Below are 20994 nucleotides of genomic sequence, written 5' to 3'. Positions count from 1 at the left end.
TCTTCAGTCATGGGGGGGGGGGGGGGGGTACTTCATACTTTCTTGCTCTGTAATTGTCACCTATTATAATAGGAATTAAAGGAGGCCTTATCTGATACTGGGGAAGGCAATGGGAAACCACCCTGTAAAAAGTCTGCCGTGAAAACGTTGTGAAAGCGACATCACCCCAGAGTCGGAAATGACTGGTGCTTGCACAGGGGACCTTTCCTTTCCTATCTGATACTGAAGCTCCTCCCTTAGTGCAATGTTAAGTCCGAAAGTTTCAGTTCCATCCAGATCTCCAGGGCTTTATGAGACAAATCCATTTTCAGCATCTGCTTAAGACAAACAGAGAAATCATCTATGCTCTAACACACTATTCCAAGGAGATCAAATCGCCAGGCAGTGTAAATGTTGAAGATTCTCAGCAGACAGCAGTAAGATGTTTAGATCTTCCATATGTAATGCCTCCACTAAAGTTAGTTGGTTTATAAGATGCATATAATCTCTTTTTAAAAGAGAAACCTGGAAAGTAAAAGAATATCAATAAATTCCACCAGCCACTGCATTATAGTTACACATAAATCCAGACTTGCTGAAAAATCTGTGCAAATAAAACCCAACATTTTGAACACTGCTTGAAACATAAGCCAATGCATACATTTAGGGGTACCCCACTTGAGCTAAGGCAACCCCAAGCTATGGAAACAAAATGGATTCAGATCAGAAACAGGCCAAGGAAGTACTCCATTTAAAATGGAGTAGAACCAGCAGAGAGCTTGTTCTGGTTATTACGTAAGCCACCCTCCTGGTCTGGCTATTCTTCCCCCCCTCCCAACTGAATGAGATTATAGCTTCAGCAGGTAATGTATTGTTTCTGTCTTAATCCTCTGCTACTGATTAAACAGCCATCTCCCTGTCTCTTTACTGCAACTCAGCTTCTCTTATGTAGGGTGGCCAGATCGTCCCGGTTGCCCGGGAAAGTCCCGATTCTGGCCGCAAATTCCCGCCTCCCGGGCTGGCTATACCGGGACCATTAGAGATCCCGGTTTAGCCAGCCAGAGAGCCGGCGGGCCGTGCGGGAGGGGAAGGCGGTGAGTGAGGGAGGGAGCGTCCCTGCGCGTGCGCACAGCGATTGGCGGCGGTGTGGCGGGCTCTGCGCATGCGCGGGGACGCTCCCTCCCTCACTCGCAGCCTTCCCCGCCCGCGCGCGCTGCCCGGCGGCGGAGAGGCCGGCGCTGGTCGCTGGAGGCCGGGGAGGCGGCGGAGAGGCCGGCGCTGGTCGCTGGAGGCCCGCGCGCGGCCCGGCAGCGGAGAGGCCAGCGCTGGTCGCTAGAGGCCTGCGGGGGGAGGCGGGCCGGCGGAGGCGGCAGCAGCGGCGTGGCGGGAGGCCCCGGGTCGGTGGCCGCCTCCTCCTCAGCCGCCGCCAGCCCCGTCCCTGTGGCATCGGTCCCATCATTGTGGGACCCAGGGGGCCGGCGCAGCGGCCCGCTGAAGCAGCCTGTCGGTCACTTCCAGGTTCCTGTCCTGCATCTCGACCTGTGTTATTAGTGACAGGCTGCTTCGGCGTGCCGCTGCGCCGGCCCCCTGGGTCCCACAACGATGGGACTGATGCCACAGGGACGGGCTCGAAACACTCTATAACCCCTCAAAAGAACAGCAGTCTAGCTCGCTTCCCCCGAGCCCTGCCGCCATAAGCCTCAAGGGGGTTCATTTTGCGGCATCTCCCGGCGGGAGGGTGGCACCCGCACGGGACACATATCAAATGAAAGAGGGGGCACAGGGCTATCAGAAACAGCCGGCTGAGGGAGTCGGGAGACCACCCCACTGGGGGATCCACACCCCGAAAGTGATGAAGGTGGCGCAGATAGAGCCAACAGAGCAAACAGGACAAAATAAATAGGCTGCATTATGCAGCACAGTCTCACTGGAATCTGACTGGCTTCTCAGCGTGGAACCCGTTCTCTCTAGTCTTCTCACTTTGAAAAAAGTAAAAAAAAGAGTTTTATTTAACTTTATTTCCCCCTTTCCCTCTCTATAAATAATCTTGGTGTTTCCGGCGGTGATATTTGGGGGATTTTTGGGGACGTCACAGGAAGTGCTGTGAAGTCACTTCCTGTTTCCGGCAGTGGCATTTGGGGGAAATGATGTCACAGGAAGTGATGTCACTTCCTGCTTCCGGCAGGTGGCGCGGGGGAAATGATGTCACAGGAAGTGATGTCACTTCCTGTTTCCAGCAGGTGGCGCAGGGGAAATGATGTCACAGGAAGTGATGTCACTTCCTGTTTCCGGCAGTGGCATTTGGGGGAAATGATGTCATTCGGAGAAAATGATGTCACAGGAAGTGATGTCACTTCCTGCTTCCGGCAGGTGGCGCGGGGGAAATGATGTCACAGGAAGTGATGTCACTTCCTGTTTCTGGCGGTGGCATGCCATCACCGGAAGTGACATCACATGAAGTGACGTCACTTCCTGTTTCCGGCGGCGCGCACACACATTCCTTCCCCCCTCAAGGTGTCCCTGGCTGGCCTGCAGATATTATGGCCACCCTAAGTCTTAAGTGTCACTATAAATCCTTTATCTTCTAAGTTTACTCTTCCTGGCGGTATTAAATTTGCCCTTTTTGGGCAAACTTATCGAGAGGGCAGTGGCGGTGCAGCTACAGACTTTCCTGGATGATGCTTCCGTCGACCCCCTTCAGTCCGGCTTTCGCCCGGTCCATGGGACGGAGACAGTGCTGGTTGCCCTGGTAGATAACCTGCAACGGCATCTGGATCGGGGCGGCTTGGCGGTGCTGATGTTGTTGGACATATCGGCAGCGTTCGATACGGTCAACCATCGGCTACTGGCCCGCTGCCTTGCCGACGTGGGGATTCAGGGGTTGGCCTTGCAATGGCTTTCCTCTTTCCTCGAAGGTCAGGGACAGAGGATCGCTATTGGGGATGAGCTGTCCCGGAGGCACACGCTTGATTGCGGGGTGCCTCAGGGTGCGGTTCTTTCTCCAATGTTATTTAACATTTATATGCGTCCCCTCGCCCAGATTGCCCGAAGGTATGGGCTGGGTTGTCATCAGTATGCTGATGACACCCAGCTCTATCTGCTTATGGACAACCGGCCGGTCTGCGCCCCAGAAAATTTGGACCGTGCATTACAGGCCGTGGCCGGGTGGCTCAGGCGGAGCGGGCTGAGGCTAAATCCAGCGAAGACAGAGGTCCTTTGCTTGGGCCGTCGGGGTCCAGGAGGGGAAATCCCCCTGCCAGCTTTTGACGGTGCGCCGCTGACTGTGACGCATAGGGTCAAGAGCTTGGGGGTACTACGGGATCCTTCCTTAATGATGGAGGCCCAGACAGCAGCCACTGCCAAGTCCACATTTTTCCATCTTAGGCGGGCAAGGCAGTTGGCTCCCTTCCTGGAACGTGACGACCTAGCAACAGTGATCCATGCAACGGTCACCTCAAGGTTGGACTACTGCAATGCCCTCTACATGGGGCTGCCCCTGTGCCGAACCTGGAAGTTGCAGTTGGTGCAGAACGCCGCCGCCCGGTTGTTATTGGGGCTCCCAAGACGGGAGCACATTCAGCCGGGACTTCGGGCTCTGCACTGGCTGCCAATACTTTATCGAGTTCAGTACAAGGTGCTGGTCATTACCTTTAAAGCCCTATATGGCCTAGGACCTGTCTACCTGAGGGACCGTCTCTCCCCACGTTCCCCAGAGAGTACTGAGATCGGGAACTCAAAACCTCCTTGTTGTTCCCGGGCCAAAGGAAGCCCGTTTGAAATCTACGAGGGATAGGGCCTTCTCCGTAATGGCCCCTTCCTGGTGGAACCAGCTGCCGGAAGAGGTAAGGGCCCTGCGGGATCTTGCACAATTCCGCAGGGCCTGTAAGACAACCCTCTTCTGGCAGGCCTACAACTAACCGGCACTGAAATTTGAAATCGAGCGTAGTTTTATAAGATTGCAGAATGTTTTAATTTTAATTATGTTAATTGTCTGAATTGTTTAAATTTTAATCATGTAAATTATATGAAATGTTTAAACTTTTATGCTCTCATGTTAGATTTTATATGCCGTAAGCCGCCCTGAGCCATCTGGTGGGAAGGACGGGATACAAATTACAAATAAATACATAAAAATAAAAAAATCTTTGCTAAACTGCCAAAGTAATTAACACCCATCCTAACCCACTGTTACCCATCTGGCAAATATTACTAAATCAGCCCCACTGTTGTTTTACCTGGAGATCCATTCAGGTGACCAGTTAGCTCTGTTCATTGGCTTGAGGTGAGCACCCAATTGGGTACCCAGAAAAGACTCATCACTGCCCACCACAAGCCATCCCCTTTTCTGGGAGGGCCTCATCCCTTCCAAAGATTATGAACATGAGAGCAAGCTTCACTTCCTTGTTCAGTCTGAGCACATGGAACCAGATTGTTCCCCCCCATTACTCTAAGTAAGGGGGCCCCTCAGACATGGCACAATGGTAGTGCATGTTGTGGCGGAACCGGCCCGATTCTACCTTCAGACCCGGTCCCGTCAGCTCCCTATGGAGTCGCCAACTCCTGGAGGGAGCTATTTCTCCTCCTGCCCCTTGGGCTCGCTGCCACCACCTGCTCAGTCCCGGGGTTCAGATTGAGAGGAACAGGACTCCCAATCCCCCTCTCCAGCTGTGAGGCTAGGCCTCCAGGTCCTCTGCCTTCCTGCACTTGGGTTTCACAGAGACCTCAGCACTTCTTTGGGGCACCCCTGGAGGATTGGCACCTTATCCAACTGCATGCCTTCCCCCTTCCCCGGGGCCCCCTTCTTAAAAACAGCGTGGTCTAAAGCGGTCTGGGGATCTATGTGGTACAGAGATTGACTGCCAGTATTTAAACAGTAAAAATATATTTATTTAACAAGAGAAACAGATAGGAAAAGAAAAACAAAACAAAAACAGTTGCATTTAAAAAGTTAGCACAGCACAGCACACGCACAGCAAACAGCCTGACAAACAAAATGTGTTATAAACGCGTCCTGCTGGCCCTGATCTAAACTTGCCCTGTCTTGTGAATTACTTACTTTGTCTTACTGCCTGGAGGCCTCATTCTCTTTTGAATAGGCCGCATGCACAGGCAGGAGCTCTCCCACTGGCAACCTCTTCCTTCGAGCTGCAGCTGAGAACTGAACTCTCTTCCTGCCTAACACATGGCAAGAACAAAAGCACTTCCTGCCTCTCTAGGAGATTTTCCCCCTAGCGTTGGTTTGGTTCTGGAAGGGAGGGGGGGAGTGAGAGGAAGGCTACAAAGCCTGCTGAGGGATTTACTGATCCCTGCCAATGAAGCACCACCACTGACTAAAATGGCGTTTCTCCACACATGTCTACATCTTCAAGTTCCAATGGACCTCTGCACACCTGGACAGGTAGTATAGTCTCTGTTTGTCATTCCCTGGCATTCGCTATTCCTCACACCTTTTGCTCCATAGGTCTTGTATGTGTGGCTGTATAACCTGTGTTTTAATGAATGATTGTAATTGCATATACCTACATTTATTTTAAGTAAACATTATAAAATATATTCACTCTGGAGTTTTTCTTTATGCGAACTGGACCTTCATATTATAGGTGAGATCCACGCTCCTAATTCGCTCTACCCAAGTCTTCTTGCTAATTCCCCCATCTAAAGAGGAGACCATCCACCAACATTATGAACCTCCTGACTCCTGGAAATCTGCCTTTCACTAACACTTCCAATGCTTCAGGGAGACAGTTCAAATGCTTCTTTTTCATAGGATAGTGCGTAAATTTTTAGATTTTTAATTCCTCTTTGTTTTCAATACTGATCCTTTCTTTGTTCTCTTTCTATGATAAAGGTTTTTGTTTATTTACTGATGGTATTTTGAATATTTATTTTAAATATTTGAAAATACATTTTACAAAATTTGACATATACTTATAAGCAGCTTTGTATTGGTTACAGTATTGGAACTGATCACGGAAATACAGATTCAAATCTCCACTCTGCCAATGATGTCTGCTGGGTGACCTTCTGCCAGTTACACACTCTCAGTCTTATCTACCTCAGAGGGTTGTTATGAAGACAAAATGGAAGGGAGAATAATGATATGAACTGGGTTGGGGAGAAAGATAGGGTATAAATGACTCAGCTAAGTTCATGGCTGTTCCTCAAAACATTCAAAACAAAATTGTTCAACAGGGCCTTTTTATTTGTGTGAAACTTTAGGTAGCTGTCATTGTTTTGTTCATTGTATGTATCAGTTCTTTGATCCAGTTTTGTTTCACTGTTTGTATATATCACACTCTATTGTATTGTGTATAGTATATTGGGGGGGGATGCAGTTAAGATTTGGAGAGATTTTAATGGTTCTGTCTTAAGATCTTAAATCTAATGTTAGATTGCATTTTTATATGTGCATTCAATATACAGTTACCCATCCTCAAGTCCTCAAGTCCTTGTGAGATAAACATACCTTCTGAAGGGCCTGCTGAGTCTCCTCTGTCAGTGATGTACAGATTTTTGTTGCAAGGTCCAAAGTCTTCTTTTCATTCCTCTCTGAAATGGTATCACCAAGCAACACTTTCTTCCATGAAGTACTACAACCAAAATGTTTTGAATAAAAGTATCATACTTCTGAATGTGACATAAGGCTGAAGCCAAAGAATGGCACACAAACTGGTATATTTTTGTAGCAGACATTTTCAGCAAATATTTGCAGGACTTACAATTGGTGAGCTTCAAGACACAACAATTTGAGTGCTGTAAGAAGTCTCCAAGAGGGCCCATCCCACCCAAATGTCAAATTGCTAGAAATAGAAAAGAACAAATCACTAAAGTGTGCAAATTGTTAAACTCAAACAGTATACAAGAACAATAAAAAGTAGCTTCCCCCCCAATCAATTTACATATCTAGTAGTAGCAAATAAGAAATTATTAAGAGGAAGATGCATCTGGGAGGGACTGTCAAGGATCACTGCCCAATGGAGTCTGAAAACCTTTGAGTGACAGGATATTTGAATGGAATTTTGTTGGAAGAGTCAGTTAAGGACTGAAAGTTTAAGATGAGATACTTAAGCACTGACTGTGGACTGGGAAGGAGGCTAAGAGAGTGAGTAGATCAAGAATTCTCATTCAAGCAAAAAAAAAAAAGAGGAAAAATAGCTTCTAGCAAAGAAAAGCGATCCCTGTCCAGTTAAGAAGGGAAACTTCTAGAAAAGAGGAGTGATCTCTGGTTTGTGTATAAAGAAGAATTTTGGGAACTTGGTTGTATGTTCCTACCTTGTAAACTTCATGTGTTGGTGAAACTCAAAAACCTATGCTTGAGTGTTTAAGCAGAAACTGAAAAGAAAGCTTCCAAAGAGTGTAGTGCAGGGGGAAAGCAGTGGTGTGGCAGTACTCTCGTGCGCCGCCCACCACCCTCTAGTCCCCCTTACAATGCGTGCGAAAAAAAAATGAAGGGCAGGCGGACATGGGCTGGCAGCTGCTGGAGGCGTGCAGCGTGCACAGCTGGCTCAGCGCGCACCAAGGCCAGGGCAAAGGCGCCCTCTTCCTTGGGCATGCACAGCGCGTCGTCGCGCAGGTAGGAAACAAGGCAGGCCAGCGGCAGCTACTCCAGCTGTGCACCCACCCCATCAGAGCCAGCTGCGATGTGGCACAGGACGTACTGGTGGGCAGCAGCAGTGAGCGGTGCGCACGCGAAGGTCTCGGCAAAGTCTTGCATCTCCAGCACCGTGGCCAGTTCCAGATGTGCTGCCAGCCAGTCCATGCACACATTAAAAAAAACAAAAGGGAGCTGGAGGGGGGCGCGGGGTTCTGCCTCTAGCGACAGATCCCTTAGTGCCAGCAAGGGATGTCAAAAAAAGAGAATTCCTGATTTATACGATCTGAGGAGACATCTGGCTCATCTTAGGAACTGTAGAATATTCACTGCTGTAAATAGGTTCTTACTGAGTAATTTTGCATCATTTTAAGTTGTATTAATACTGATGCTTTGTTTCACCATTGTTTCTGATCTTCAGTTCTAGATTTCAGCAAGTCAGATCTTAATGCATTGTGCATTAGATGTCCCATCCTGTTGAATGTATTGACCTATTTTGAGTGATCTGCCTTGAATCCCAGTGAGAAATGTGAACTATAACGTAAAGAAATAAAAATCGCCATTTGAAACTGAATACTACATTGTGCGTCTATCTATCTTCTAGTTCTGTTCTTAGGACTACTGGTATTCTTTCTCTGTTTTACCTGTTTCTTCTATACTCCTATCCACCAAGGCAGGAAGAACAGGCTCTCCATTTAGGAAGGCTAATTGTCCCTTCTCTGTTTTAGATTAAATATTACTCACCTCAAGAACACTCATCACTCTAGTTATGAAATGTAAAAAGGATTCTAAACAAATGTTTTTAATATACATGGTTTCTTTAAAAACTGAATAGCCAAGCCTTGGGACCTTCCTGTAAACACAGGGGAAATCTTCATAGAATCATGGAGTTGGAAGGGACCTCCAAAGTCATCTAGTCCAACCCCCTGCACAATGCAGGAAACCCACAAGTACCTACCCAAAATTCATAGGATCTTCATCGCTGTCCGATGGCCATCTAGCCTCTTTTTTTAAAACCTCCAAGGAAGGAGAGCCCACCACCTCCCGAGGAATCCTGTTCCACTGAGGAATCGCTCTAACAATCAGGAAATTCTTCCTAATGTTGAGCTGGAAACTCTTTTGTTTAATTTCAACCCATTAGTTCTGGTCCTACCTTCCAGGGCCACAGAAATTCCACACTATCCTCTATATGACAGCCCTTTAAGTACTTGAAGATGGTGATCATATCACCTCTCAGCCGCCCCCTCTCCAGACTAAACATCCCCAGCTCCTTCAGCCTTTCCTCACAGGACTTGGTCTCCAGACCCATCGCCCTCCTCTGGACGCGTTCCAGCTTGTGTATATCCTTCATAAAATGTGGTGCCCAAAATTGAACACAATACTCTAGGTGAGGTCTTACCAGAGCAGAGTAAAGCAATACCATCACATCATGGGATCTGAACACTATACTTCTGTTGATACAGTCCAAAATTGCATTTGCCTTGTTCTCTATCTCTATCTCTCTCTCTCTCTCACATGCACACACACACACAGATGAGGTAACCTGATCAAGAAAACTGAAGAAAGTCTAAAATTTACCCAATTGCAGTTTGTCATCTAGAAGTCTTGTCAACATAGTATACCAGTCATGCATTTTGCCATGTTAATAAACAAAGCCCTCTTGTGCAGGGGACATAACAAATGGCCAACTGTAAGAAATTATTTTGGCACTATGTTTTTAGCACAAATAATATCAAAGTTATTAACTTGGATCCACCAGAAGATGTTCATGGCAGAAGGGAGGAAGTAATCTTTGCTGATTTCCCTCCCCCACCCCCAAACTGCATGCTTCTGACTTATCCCTCCATGCTGTTTCTGTGGGTCCCCTATCCCTCAGGAGTAGCATTTGATGGCGTGGATTTTGGCCTGAAGCAGGAGAGCAGAAGCAAGGAAGTCACACTCTAAGGATAGAAATCCCTTCTGTCCACAGAAATGTCCAAAACACCAAGGCAAAATATAGCGCAAGATTACCGAAGAAAGAATTTTTAAAAACCCTAAATATTGTGTGTTCATACTTACTCTAAAAGTCTGTGCTCTTGCAAAATGAAAACCTTCATGTGCCTCTGTTTATCCTCTGGAATGAGATATTTAAGAATGGTATCTGTAGGAAAACAGATGTTTCAAGTGAACAACAGTTATAATAAAGAGTGGTGCATTTGAAGTATTCTGGCATTGCCCTCTATTATCTATCCTCAGTACCATGATGAGAATGGTCTGGCTAGTCTGGCCACAATGGTATATGATGAATGGCAGAGAAGAGAATCTTAGGTATCAAACTCATTTGTTATGAGGGCCATATGTGAAATAAATGAGACCTTCTTGGGCTGGGCCATGTGCAACATAAAATGTAATGCCAGGTAGCGAAGCTATAAACTTCATAAGAGTTTTTTTTAAAACTTAAAACATGCTTAAAAGATTAGCACTCTTTCAATATTTTGCTTATTTAATAGTTTCTGATAACTGACACCTCTTGCTCTGAATTATTGCATCAAAATCTGGAGACAATGTCTGTGCTGAAGCAACCTTGAATATGCTATTCAGGTATTTGTAAGTTGCAAACCTACTTTTGATTTATTGACATTCATTACAGAAATCTCATGGTCAATGCTTTGAGCCGAAAACACCGGCGAAAACATGAAATAGCTGGACAAAGTGAGCTTTTGTACATAAGTTGCTTCATGTGCTGGTCAGCCAATGGAGAAAATAGAGGCTTTGCTCTGTAGTTCCTGTGCAATTGAGCAAGCCTGGCAAAGCAAGCTGTGATGCAGAAGGCAGCAAGAGAGAGAGAAAGAAGCAGATGACAATGAATTGCTCACAGATGTGATGATAGGAGCCCTCTGGGCCCTGATCTGGCCCTTGGACTGTATGTTTGATGCCCCTGACCTACAACCTCTGTCTTGCTGCCTACTCTCAGTCCACTGTTGCAAGGCTACCAGAGCTTGCTCCTCTCAACAGCCTAGGACCAGGAGGATGAACAGCACCAGAGGAGAAGCATCCTGCTTAACTGAGCAAGAGCAGCCATGTCACCTTGGACATCTGGTATTATTGTCCCATTATATGTTCATGATGAGAGACAGAGAAAGAAAAAGGTTACATGTTTCCTACATGCTTCAACTCTGCCTCTGTAATGGACACATATAACTTGACCTGGCTCAATTTAATCAAGTTATCTGCTTGCTGATGTAAGTTATTCCCTACTTTCTGCCTGTGGCAAAGTTGCAGTATGGATTGTGTTGACTGGAGGGGGGGCATCATGTACAGATGGCATTGCTTAGCTGGAGGGGTTTTGTAAGCATGCTTAATAACTATACCTCTTTGACAAATGCAGTTATTTCCTATGGGCTTTACCACACAACAGCTGCAGTCTACACCCACAAGTCCATACAGAAACTTTTTTTATAATTTTAGTAATCATATAATGATTATTAAAATTATTAAAACAACTCTTGCAATACTACTGGCAATTAGTAAATCAGTAAATAAAAAAGGAAGCATGACATAGTGCCCCTTATCCAGAGAAGAACCAGTATCATACAGTACTGTACATAGGAATAACCAACAGAGGAAGGGAAAGGGACGACGGGGGGAGGGAGACCAGCTTAGATGGGAACCATTGCTGTCCTCAACCACAGGCCTGACAGAACATCTCTGTCTTACAGGCCCTGCAGAACTGCATTAGATCCTGCAGGGCCCAGATCTTGGCAGAGTTCCACCAGGTTGGGGCCAGTGCCGAAAATACCCTGGCTCTGGTTGAGGACAGCTGAATGCCCTATGCAATCAGCAGAATTTAAAGCCCAGTGAGTGATTACCACCATTGTTCTAAGCCCTAGCTCCTTTGCATTACCTTCAATACCAAATCAGTCTTACCTGTGCCAACATACACACTGTTGTGTGGATTACTGGTGGCAATGAAGCCATATTCTAGAAGCAGGCGCTGATCATCATGAGGGCCATAGTTAATAAATACTTCCTTGTATTTTGGACAGTGTGAAAGGGTCATTATTTCATAGCACTGTGTCTTCTCATTAAATGCAGCTTTCACCTTGGGGTAGGGTGGAAAGCGATACAATTTTAGCTTAAACAAAATTCCTGCAAAGAAAACACAAATTGCCTAGAATTTATAACTACTTCTGAAACATCATGTTTCTGTCCTGACTTTCTTTCTTCATGGTAGGTGACTATTTCTGCTGTGTGTGAAGTGGGGAAGGAGGAGGAAATAGGCAGGCTTTCAAGCTCTTCTCTTCCACCACAAAGGTCACCCAGAGACCTAGAATGAGGAAAGAGAGCGCAAGAGCTGAGGGAGCCACTGGAAGGAGGGGCAAATTAAAGAGGGCTATGCAGGCTTCTGTCTTGGTTTCATAGCTCTTATAGGAGCTACATAGAACCTTGGTGTCAAGGCAAAAAGAGATGCATCATGATGCAAATGGTGGTCAGTTATTTATATGGTACATGTGCGTTTCCTTCTCCTAATGGTGCCAAAAATAATTCTCTAACTTTTCCCTACACTGATTTTACAGGGACTATTATTACCAGCTTTTGTTTTTTAAAAAGTATCCTTCTAGCATGGTTGTGTTACAAAGGGCATACATATGTATTTTATTTTTCTGTACAAACTATTAAGAGCTTTAATAAAGACATGTGTGTTATATTTGTTCATGCCTTCAAGCTCTCAAACATCTGATGTTCATTCTATGTGGCTTTTACATTAAGCAAGTTTGGCCGCCCCTGTACTAGCTCCTTTTAGTGTTATGCACCACTAGGTGGCAAGTTAGACATTTTGGAGGCTGAGAGAGTTCTACAAGCTGTGACTGACACAAGGAAACAGCTCATTTCCTGTAAAGGAGTCCAGAATCGAACCCAGTTCTCCAGATTAGAGTCTGCCATTTTTAACCACTACATCATGCTGGCTCTCTTAGAGGTCATTAATTCAGAGGGTCACTGTAAATCAGAAGAGACTTGGCAGCACACAACACACATAACGTAATTCCTAAGAAGCCTTTTCATATTTAAGTATTACAAAATCAAAGGCCAAATGTGTGAGTATGCATCACAAGGTGAAATAAAAAATACTCAAGAAAATCAGAAGTCACTTAACCTGGATGTTCCAATCAGAGCTAAAAGATGAGTTCGAATGAGTTTCAGAACTAAAACTATTTTTTCTAATGATATATAGTCATTTTGGGGGCATTTGTTAATTCACACACTAAGTTTGCAGTTACAATGTGCCAGTCTCATGCTATCCATTCCAACTACACATCCATATCTGATCGAATTTTAAATTAGCTACCTGGACAGACGGACTATGATTTAGTAGGTCTAAGTATGGGGCTAATGCATAGTTATCTGGCTCTCTAGAAAAACATTCCTTCTGTGAATGCTTCATATATACTGTTCTTGTATTTATGGTGCACCAAGCCCACTTAAAAGTGCTGTAGTTAAAAATAGACTCCACATCTTCAGAAAACAGAGGCTGCAAGGAAAAGAAAAAATTCTTTGATGAGTTAAACAGTTCCTGCACCAGACTTCTTTGCTCATGGGCCTTTCTTCTCAAAGGCTCGGGAAGTAGGTTCACTGCCTTTTCCTCCAAATATACAGGACAGGTGTATGTTTCAGGTAGAAGATCTAGGTAAGGATGCCACTTAGACTTCTCAAGAGACCATTTTTCTGCTATTAGATATGTACACAGTGCAGTCAAAGGAGAAATTGGAGGCCTCCATCTAGCAAAAAGGAAAAAGAAAATCTCATTTCCAGAAACATGTTCCCACACACTACATACATGGAGTTTTAAAATGTGTAGACTACAGCAGTTTCTGCTAACTACCCAACACAGTTTTTACTTGAACAACACTTCCTTTAAGTGATTTCCAAAGCAGAGTTGCACCATTTGAAATTCACAGAAGTCAATGGGTTTAGAAGTTAGTGAGTGTAACTCTGCTTAGGAGTGCAGTGTCAGTCACTATTCTCTATACAAAATGCTAACAGCTTGCTCTGTATGTTTTAAAATCTCATTAGAATAAATGGCTTTTCAAACAACTCTACACCTTAAAATCCTATTGGAATTAAGGAAATTTGTCTTTTTCTGAACTGTTCCCTTTTTCTGCTTCTATTTTTATCTACTAAAAAATTAGCAAACACGCAGACCAATGTTTGTTTACTTATTTTTATTATCAAATTTATATCCCGCCCTCCCCTAACAGGCTCAGGGTAACTAATAGCAGTTAAAAAACACACAGAATATTAAAAACAACATACAGTAAAATCAATTCCACACATTTTAACCATAGAATCCAAGATGCATGCCGATGTTTCTGAATATCTATATTTGTCCAGTGGGATTATCAGTACTGTACTGTTCTAGATTTTTAAAAACAGATTTTGACATTAACATTCTCTGCACTCTATTTTTCCCCTTTCGTTGTTAGACATTATTTAGAACATTTTTTTAAAGATTGACTTTCCTGGTAGTCCTATTTTCCATGTTACTATCCTCTTTCTGAATATGTACCCAGTAGCACCTAAGCAAAAGATGCACCTTTCATAAACTTTCCTCTCTCTCTGGTTCTGTTAAAAGCAGTGGTAATCATTCACATAAAGACACACACAGTGGGTCTAAATACAAAACTCAACAAATACAAGGTTTTAGTAAGAGAGAGACCAATTTACTTTATAATGTATTCTCCAAAATAGCTGCTAAGTACAGTATCAGTGGTGAGCAAGCATTTTTCAGGCAACGCAATGATCAACTGTCCTGCCTGTAAGATTTTAAAACAATCAGAGTTAATATACTTCCAAATACATTTTACATTCCAATATGTAACAATCCAGAAGCACTGTTCTTGCATTGATAACACCTGATTACAGACAAGATGGTTGTTGGAAAGACTGATGTAGAAGAGGAGAATGATATGTCCATTTCTGATTGGATGAAACTTGTTATCAAGTCAAGTTAAATAATTAGGTGTGTTCATGAAGCCAGCTTTGTTCTTGGAAGACGAAGTTAGTGTGGTTACTTTACCGCACGCAATTTCACTAGGAAGTTATTTCCCCTTCAAGACGCAACTAACATTGTTATACTTAATCTTGACCAAACAGAGACGCTACCAGTGGGGTAAAGGTTTACCCAAGAATTTAGATCTCTCCTGGATAGAATCGTACTCCCCCTAAACAAGCAGGCCTGTGTAATTTAGTGAAATTACACTGCTTCCCAAAAGCAGCTGAAAATGACAGTGCTGGATATTTTTACACTATAACAAAGGATAGGGGAGCTTTCTGGAGGGTACAAAATGGAAAAAAACCCTTATCCTTTCTACTTTTACCCCCTCTTAAACTTTTCCCCTGCAACTCCTGAACAGAGATGTTCTACTTACATAGTGCTCCAACAGTCTTCTTTCAGGCACCTAACTAAAAGCACTCTTGTTAGAGGCTGGAGAATACACCACAACATTTATTTGCAGGTCCCTATTGATACCAGGGCCACTGCGTGGGAACAGGCAGAGTAGGCATGTGGGAATAGTTCTAGGGGTGCCATGAGGTGCCCCCTCTCCCCATGCCCACTGCAAAGTCCAGCTCTGAGCACACACCCCCTCTGACTCTTCCAAGGCCTCCCAAGGCTTAGGAGACCTCGGCGAAGTCCAAGGTGGGCGTGGCTGTGCAAGCGTGCTCAGAGTCAGCTCTCAGTGCACCCCCCCCCCGACTCTTCTGAGACCTCCTGAGCTTCAGGAGACCTTAACAAAGTCCAAGGTGGGCATGGCAGTGCAAGTGCGCTCAGAGCCAGTTATCAGCATGCGCACCCCCCGGACTCTTCCAAGGCCTCCCGAGCAAAGTCCGGGGCGGGCATGGCAGCACGAGTGTGCTCAGAGCCGGCTCTGAGCGCGCCTGCCCCCCGACTCTTCCGAGGTCTCCTGTCTGGGGGGCATAGCAGTGATATCATCGGGGCGCTTTGCTTGCACAAAAATAGAGATGGGGGGCGGATGATCAGGATTCGGCCTAGGGGCACAGGCACCCCTAGCCCCGGGCCTGATTGGTGCACACTTATTGTCAGTCTGATCCAAAATATTTACCTTGGTTCTGTCATAGGAATACAAACCTGAAGAGCTTTTGTAGTCATCAGTCCTCTTCCTGTTTCTAGAACAGATGCAAAACAAGGGCAGTCACAGTGAAATTCACTGTCATGTTCCCCAAAAAACTGCAATGGTAGCTTTTGAATTCAGACCCAAAGAAATGAAATGTTACCCTCCATCCTTGCCCCCCAAGTAAAAGTACCTTATAAACTGTAACATTTATTGCATCTTTACACTATCTTCCTATTAACATGACCACATCCTCAGGTGAAGCAGAAGTATCACTATACCCTACTTAACCTTATATTAATAAAACAATAGTAGAAAAACAATGAGTAGAAACAATAAAAAACTTACCTGAAAATTGCGCTGGCCTTAATATACTGTCTTCATAGCCTCTTTCTTTCAGCCATTTCTTAAGACGTATATATTCACATTTGTGGCTAAGATTAACTAAACCAAGTAGTGGACAAATAATTACTTTGGATACACTTTACTTTGATGCTGTTTTTAAAAAGCAGGATCACTAACGAAACTACTACACACAGAGTACAAACCACAACTAGTATTCCCTCTAGCTCAGTTTTTTAGCCTTCAGCTCAGACATTTTTGTCTTACCTCAGAAAAAATGGCCCCAGAGCAAATTAATTTATGTACTAGCTCACAACTTTAATGGCAGTAGCTCACAAAGTAGAATTTTTGCTCACAAGACTCCACAGTATAGAGGGGGTGTTGGCCACAACCAGTAAACATTTAAATAGAATAATGAATCAAAATATTTTGGTTAAATGGAACAACCTGCCAATCCAGAGCCAAGCAGATGCAATAATGGGAGAGCTGTGATAAGATCTTCTGAGCAAGTGAGCAGGTTATCCTTCAGATACCTGGTCCCAAGCCAATTAGAACTTTAAAGGTAAGAACCAGCACTTAAATTTTGCATAGCAATTGGTCAAACAGCAGTGTTCATTCAAGGCTACATTCCCATAGCCTTACAAGTCAGCAATCTCATAGCGGCATTCCAAACCAATGGAAGTTTCTGAACAAGGAAACTTCACAATGACCATGTAAAAGTAACCTAATGCAGGTCGTATGTTACTACAAAAAAAGTGCAGTTGGCTAAAGTTGCTAACACGCCACTGATCACACCTGAGCATACATCAGCAAATATAGATTTAAAACCCACACAACCTGCAAGGCCATTTGTGGTGGTTTGATATGTAAATATTGTGTTTTATTTCTGCATTTTAATGAGGGTTTTTATATGTATATTGCTATAATTTAAAATGTGGTCCTTTAGAATAAGAAAGAAGAGGGAAGGCTGGGTTACTGAAGTGTGTGATGACTGGATGGTAGCAGTATCCTAGGGGGTAGAGTTGATTCGTTTGGTGTGAGTTTGTTCAGAGTGTGTGTTAGAGAGAAGAGACTGAGTTAGGTGCTGAGAAATCTGTGTTCTATACGGAAGTTATGAGCCTAAGTGGCAAGTAAGAAAAATAAGTCTGTTTTGTGGTTATGACCCTAAGTAGCAAGTGAGGAAAATAAGGCTGTGTGGAAGTTATTAGCCTAAGTGGCAAGTAAGAGAATAAGACTTTGTGGCTAAGTCTATTTAGAGAAAGAAGAACTGTATATATCTAAAATTATTTACTGAAACCTTTATGCTATTATATTTCTAAATAAGCACAATTTATGTTTAAGAGAAAACAGTTGTTTATTTTGAATAAGGATTGCCTTTTACCTCATATGCTGACTGTTGTCATTCTACCAAATATAATTAAACCATAATTCTTTGGGTCCAACTAAGAATTCTAAGGCTAAAGCCTCTGGTGGCAGCAAAAATAAGTATGAAATGTTAAACAACCAAAAAAAAAATAGATCTGGTAGTTTTCAAGGTTCAACAAGATCCATTTGCTATAATTCTTATAGCTCAAGAAGCTATAACCTGCAACCAGATAACTGTGTTCTTACTCTCACATTTTCAGACCTGAGAGTGCAATAAATACTTCAATAAATTCAACATTAATAGGTGTGTTAAGAACATTTTTGCTTTGATAACTTCAATTTAAGTAACAGTTATAAAAATAGGCAAAATTGCAGTTAAAATATATGAAAACAATGGCTGTCAAAAACCTACAGTTCAATTTCCACTTGGGGGTCACCTTATGCTCTAGGGCAGGGGTCCCCAACCCCCAGTCCGTGGACCGGGACCAGTCCATGGCCTGTTAGCAACCAGGCCGTGAGTTGTATAATTATTTCATTATAAATTACAATGTAGTAATAATAAGACATTAGATTTATATCCTGCCCTGCACTCCAAATCTCAGAGTGGCTAACAATCTCCTTTATCTTTCTCTCCCACAACAGACACCCTGTGAAGTAGGTGGGGCTGAGAGAGCTCTGCCCAGAAGCTGCCCTTTCAAGGACAACTCTGTGAGAGCTATGGCTGATCCAAGGCCATTCCAGCAGCTGCAAGTGGAGGAGTGGGGAATCAAACCTGGTTCCCCCAGATAAGAGTCTGCACATTTAACCACCACACCAAAATAAAGTGCACAACTGTATCATTCCAAAACCATCGCACCGCCCCCCCCCCCCGCCCCAGTTCGTGGAAAAATGGTCTTCCGCAAAACCAGTCCCTGGTGCCAAATGGTTGGGGACTGCTGCTCTAGAGTATGCTGACACTTCAACTCTTGGTTGGCTATATTATCTACCAGAAACATTTCAGTCTCATTTGAATTTAGCTTTGATATATTGGTTTTCATCTCACTACCAAATGCCAACCAATTCAGATTATCTACCACCTCACCATAGACAGCTTAACACTGGCAACAGAACTAGGGGCTGTCTGCATATTGATGATACATCTGCCCAATTCACATATGAAGTAGGAGGCACCTGTGTCATTCTTACTTTAATAATAAAAACAACATATAGGGAAGTGTGCTTCTCACCCATTACCCAGAGTGATACAGCAGTTAGAGTGCTGAATTAGGCCAGGAAAACCTGGATTCAAACTTCTGCTGCCCACAAAACTTCCTGAGGGACTTTCAGTCATGCATTCTTTCTCATTCTCATGGGCTACCATAAGGATACAATGAAGGCAGACCTATGAAAGTCACCACTAGAAACCTTTGAGGCAGAGTAAAATAACAGTGCAGTAGATAAGATGCACACTTTTCTTAATCAAAATATGTCTTGACTAATCACTAATAATTTTGCTGCCTTGAACATTTTAAAAATCACATTACCACATTGTGAAAAACATCTAGAGTGATTTCTTCTCCTCTTTCGGGATGTACGGCCTCTGTGTTTCTTCATATTCACAAAATGTCTTCAGAATCTATCAATGACCTATAAATGGGAAATGGAGAAAGAAGAATGTTTCCTACAATAGTTCTTTCAGGTGTATATCTTAATTTCCACCAGCGTTCCCTCTAAGCTGAGTTAGCATGATTTTTACAGATTTTAAGCCTCCAGCTCACACATTTTTGTCTTATCTCAGGAAGGATGACCCCAGAGCACACTAATTTATGCAGCAGCTCACAACTTTAATGCCAGTAACTCACAAAGTAGAATTTTTGCTCACAAGACTCTGCAGCTCAGAGGGACCATTGATTTCCACTATTAAACTCTTGTTAATTTAGGGTCATTAAGAACTTTTGAAGAGCCCTGCTGGATAAGACCAGTGGTTGATCTAGTCCAGCATCCTGTCTTACACAATGGCCATCTAGTTACTCTGCAAATAAAACAGGCATAGAGACTGAGGCCTCCCTCTAATGTTTTGCGTCACCTGCAAACATGACCATTATACTGCTCACCACCAGTTTCAGACCATTTATGAATAAATTAAATAACACCAGCTTCAATTCCAATCCTTGTGGGATCCCAGTGCCTACTTCCCTTAATTGCAAAAACTTTTCATTTATTCCCACCCTTTGCTTCCTGTCATTTAACCAATTTTGAATCCATAGGAATACCCAGTCTTTTATCTTATGATTGCTAAGCTTGCTCAGCAGTCTTTGTGCGGTACTTTATCAAAAGTCTGTTAATCCAAGTATAATAATGTCTACAGAATATTAACCATTATCCACGTTTGTTCACAAAGAACTCAAAAAGGTTGGTAAGGCAAGTCTTGTGAGTCAGTTACAGTGGGGTGTAACTAATCCTGACTACACTAGCAAGTGACTGCAAAGATGACTGCACAAAGTTCATAGTAATTTAATCATCCTTTCCTAAACACTATAACTATCAGCCTACTATTTAAACGTTATCACATGTATAAGAGTATGTGATTCATTTTGAAGGGCTTGTTGTATTCCCACATTCTGGATGTATTTGCAAACAACAGAGGACACACCCGCTGGAGAATTACACAAGTGCTACATGAAAAGAAATAAGATTTATTTATGTTTATTAGATTTTTATTCTACCTTTTCCTAGAGGCTCACGGTGGATTCTTTACAGTTATTTTTAAAATAGTATCCTAAACTGCAAAGACAATCCATCTTTAAAACAAACTGAAATGCATATATGAAATTGCTCAGTTAAACTACACAAAGGAAATTACGTCAACAACTACTTCCATTCAGAAAATGATCTAATTTCCAGGGTTACCGTCTTCTCCTTGACATTAGTATCTGATTTCTCTCTTTAAGACATACAAGTAATTCCGTCTTTGTCCTTCAGTGAGCCGACTGCTGTTATTGTGTTAGTTTGGAAGGGGGGGGGGGAGGATAACAAGTCGTCTATATAAAATGTACACCCTCAGTTACGACTCCCGATCTTTTACAGACTTAGGCTGCGATCCTAAACACACATCACGAGATCCGAGGCATGTTTACGCTCAAACCTCAATCAAAACTGTATTTGAACGCAACTCCGCATAGCTTTGCCGGGAAATAAAATGCAACGAAGTGAGTCGGGCATCCTCGTCACTACACGGAGGCTAGCTAAAACTCTCCACAGCCAGAGCTCACTCTGTCAGCAGCCCCCATTTCTCCTTCTTCCGACTCCATCGCCACATGCCAAAGCCAAGCCCAGCCCAGCCTCCTCCTTAGATGTGAAGGAAGAGGAAGCGGCGGGCGCTGGTTCGTATCAGCCAGTTGTCAGGCGAGAAAGAGAGGCGTTTGAATGAGCCACACTTTCCATTGGGTAGGCATTCCTGTCTCGCAATAACACCGTCTCAGCGTTAAAACGAACAAACAACCTATCTGTTAGTGATTGTTGGAGTTACAGCAGGAACAAAGATGAGGCAGGTTAGGCGCTTATTTCTTAAAATACTGTTTATTTCTCACCAATTTCTGCGTTAACGGTTTCCTTTTCTAGCATGCTGAC

General features: G+C 43.7%; 1 protein-coding gene across 1 annotated transcript; it reads right to left on the bottom strand.

Moving 5' to 3' along the window:
- Nucleotides 1-274: 274 nt before the first annotated feature.
- Nucleotides 275-20699, bottom strand: SETD4 (SET domain containing 4). The gene is made up of 11 exons (XM_060234278.1): nt 20275-20699; nt 18907-19011; nt 16027-16123; nt 15696-15733; nt 14273-14361; nt 12897-13326; nt 11477-11651; nt 9629-9710; nt 6699-6779; nt 6446-6569; nt 275-504 (listed from the first exon to the last, which is right to left on the bottom strand). The coding sequence occupies exons 2-11, from the start codon at nt 18976-18978 to the stop codon at nt 370-372; spliced, it is 1323 nt and encodes a 440-aa protein (XP_060090261.1). The 5' UTR covers nt 18979-19011; nt 20275-20699; the 3' UTR covers nt 275-369.
- Nucleotides 20700-20994: the final 295 nt, after the last annotated feature.

This window comes from Heteronotia binoei, chromosome 3 (genome assembly GCF_032191835.1).
Source record: "Heteronotia binoei isolate CCM8104 ecotype False Entrance Well chromosome 3, APGP_CSIRO_Hbin_v1, whole genome shotgun sequence".
NCBI lineage: Eukaryota > Metazoa > Chordata > Lepidosauria > Squamata > Gekkonidae > Heteronotia > Heteronotia binoei.
The sequence above is the reverse complement of the archived record's forward strand: the minus strand, read 5'-3'. Positions and strand labels throughout refer to the sequence as shown.

Excerpts from the sequence above, each read along its gene's own strand:
- SETD4 (XM_060234278.1), bottom strand. The coding sequence starts at position 18,978 with ATGAAGAAACACAGAGGCCGTACATCCCGAAAGAGGAGAAGAAATCAC. Across the intron at positions 9,711-11,476 it reads CAGTGTGTATGTTGGCACAG|ATACCATTCTTAAATATCTC; the intron begins GTAAGACTGATT and ends GTTTTCCTACAG. Across the intron at positions 6,570-6,698 it reads TGTCTTGAAGCTCACCAATT|TACTTCATGGAAGAAAGTGT; the intron begins GTAAGTCCTGCA and ends TTTTGGTTGTAG.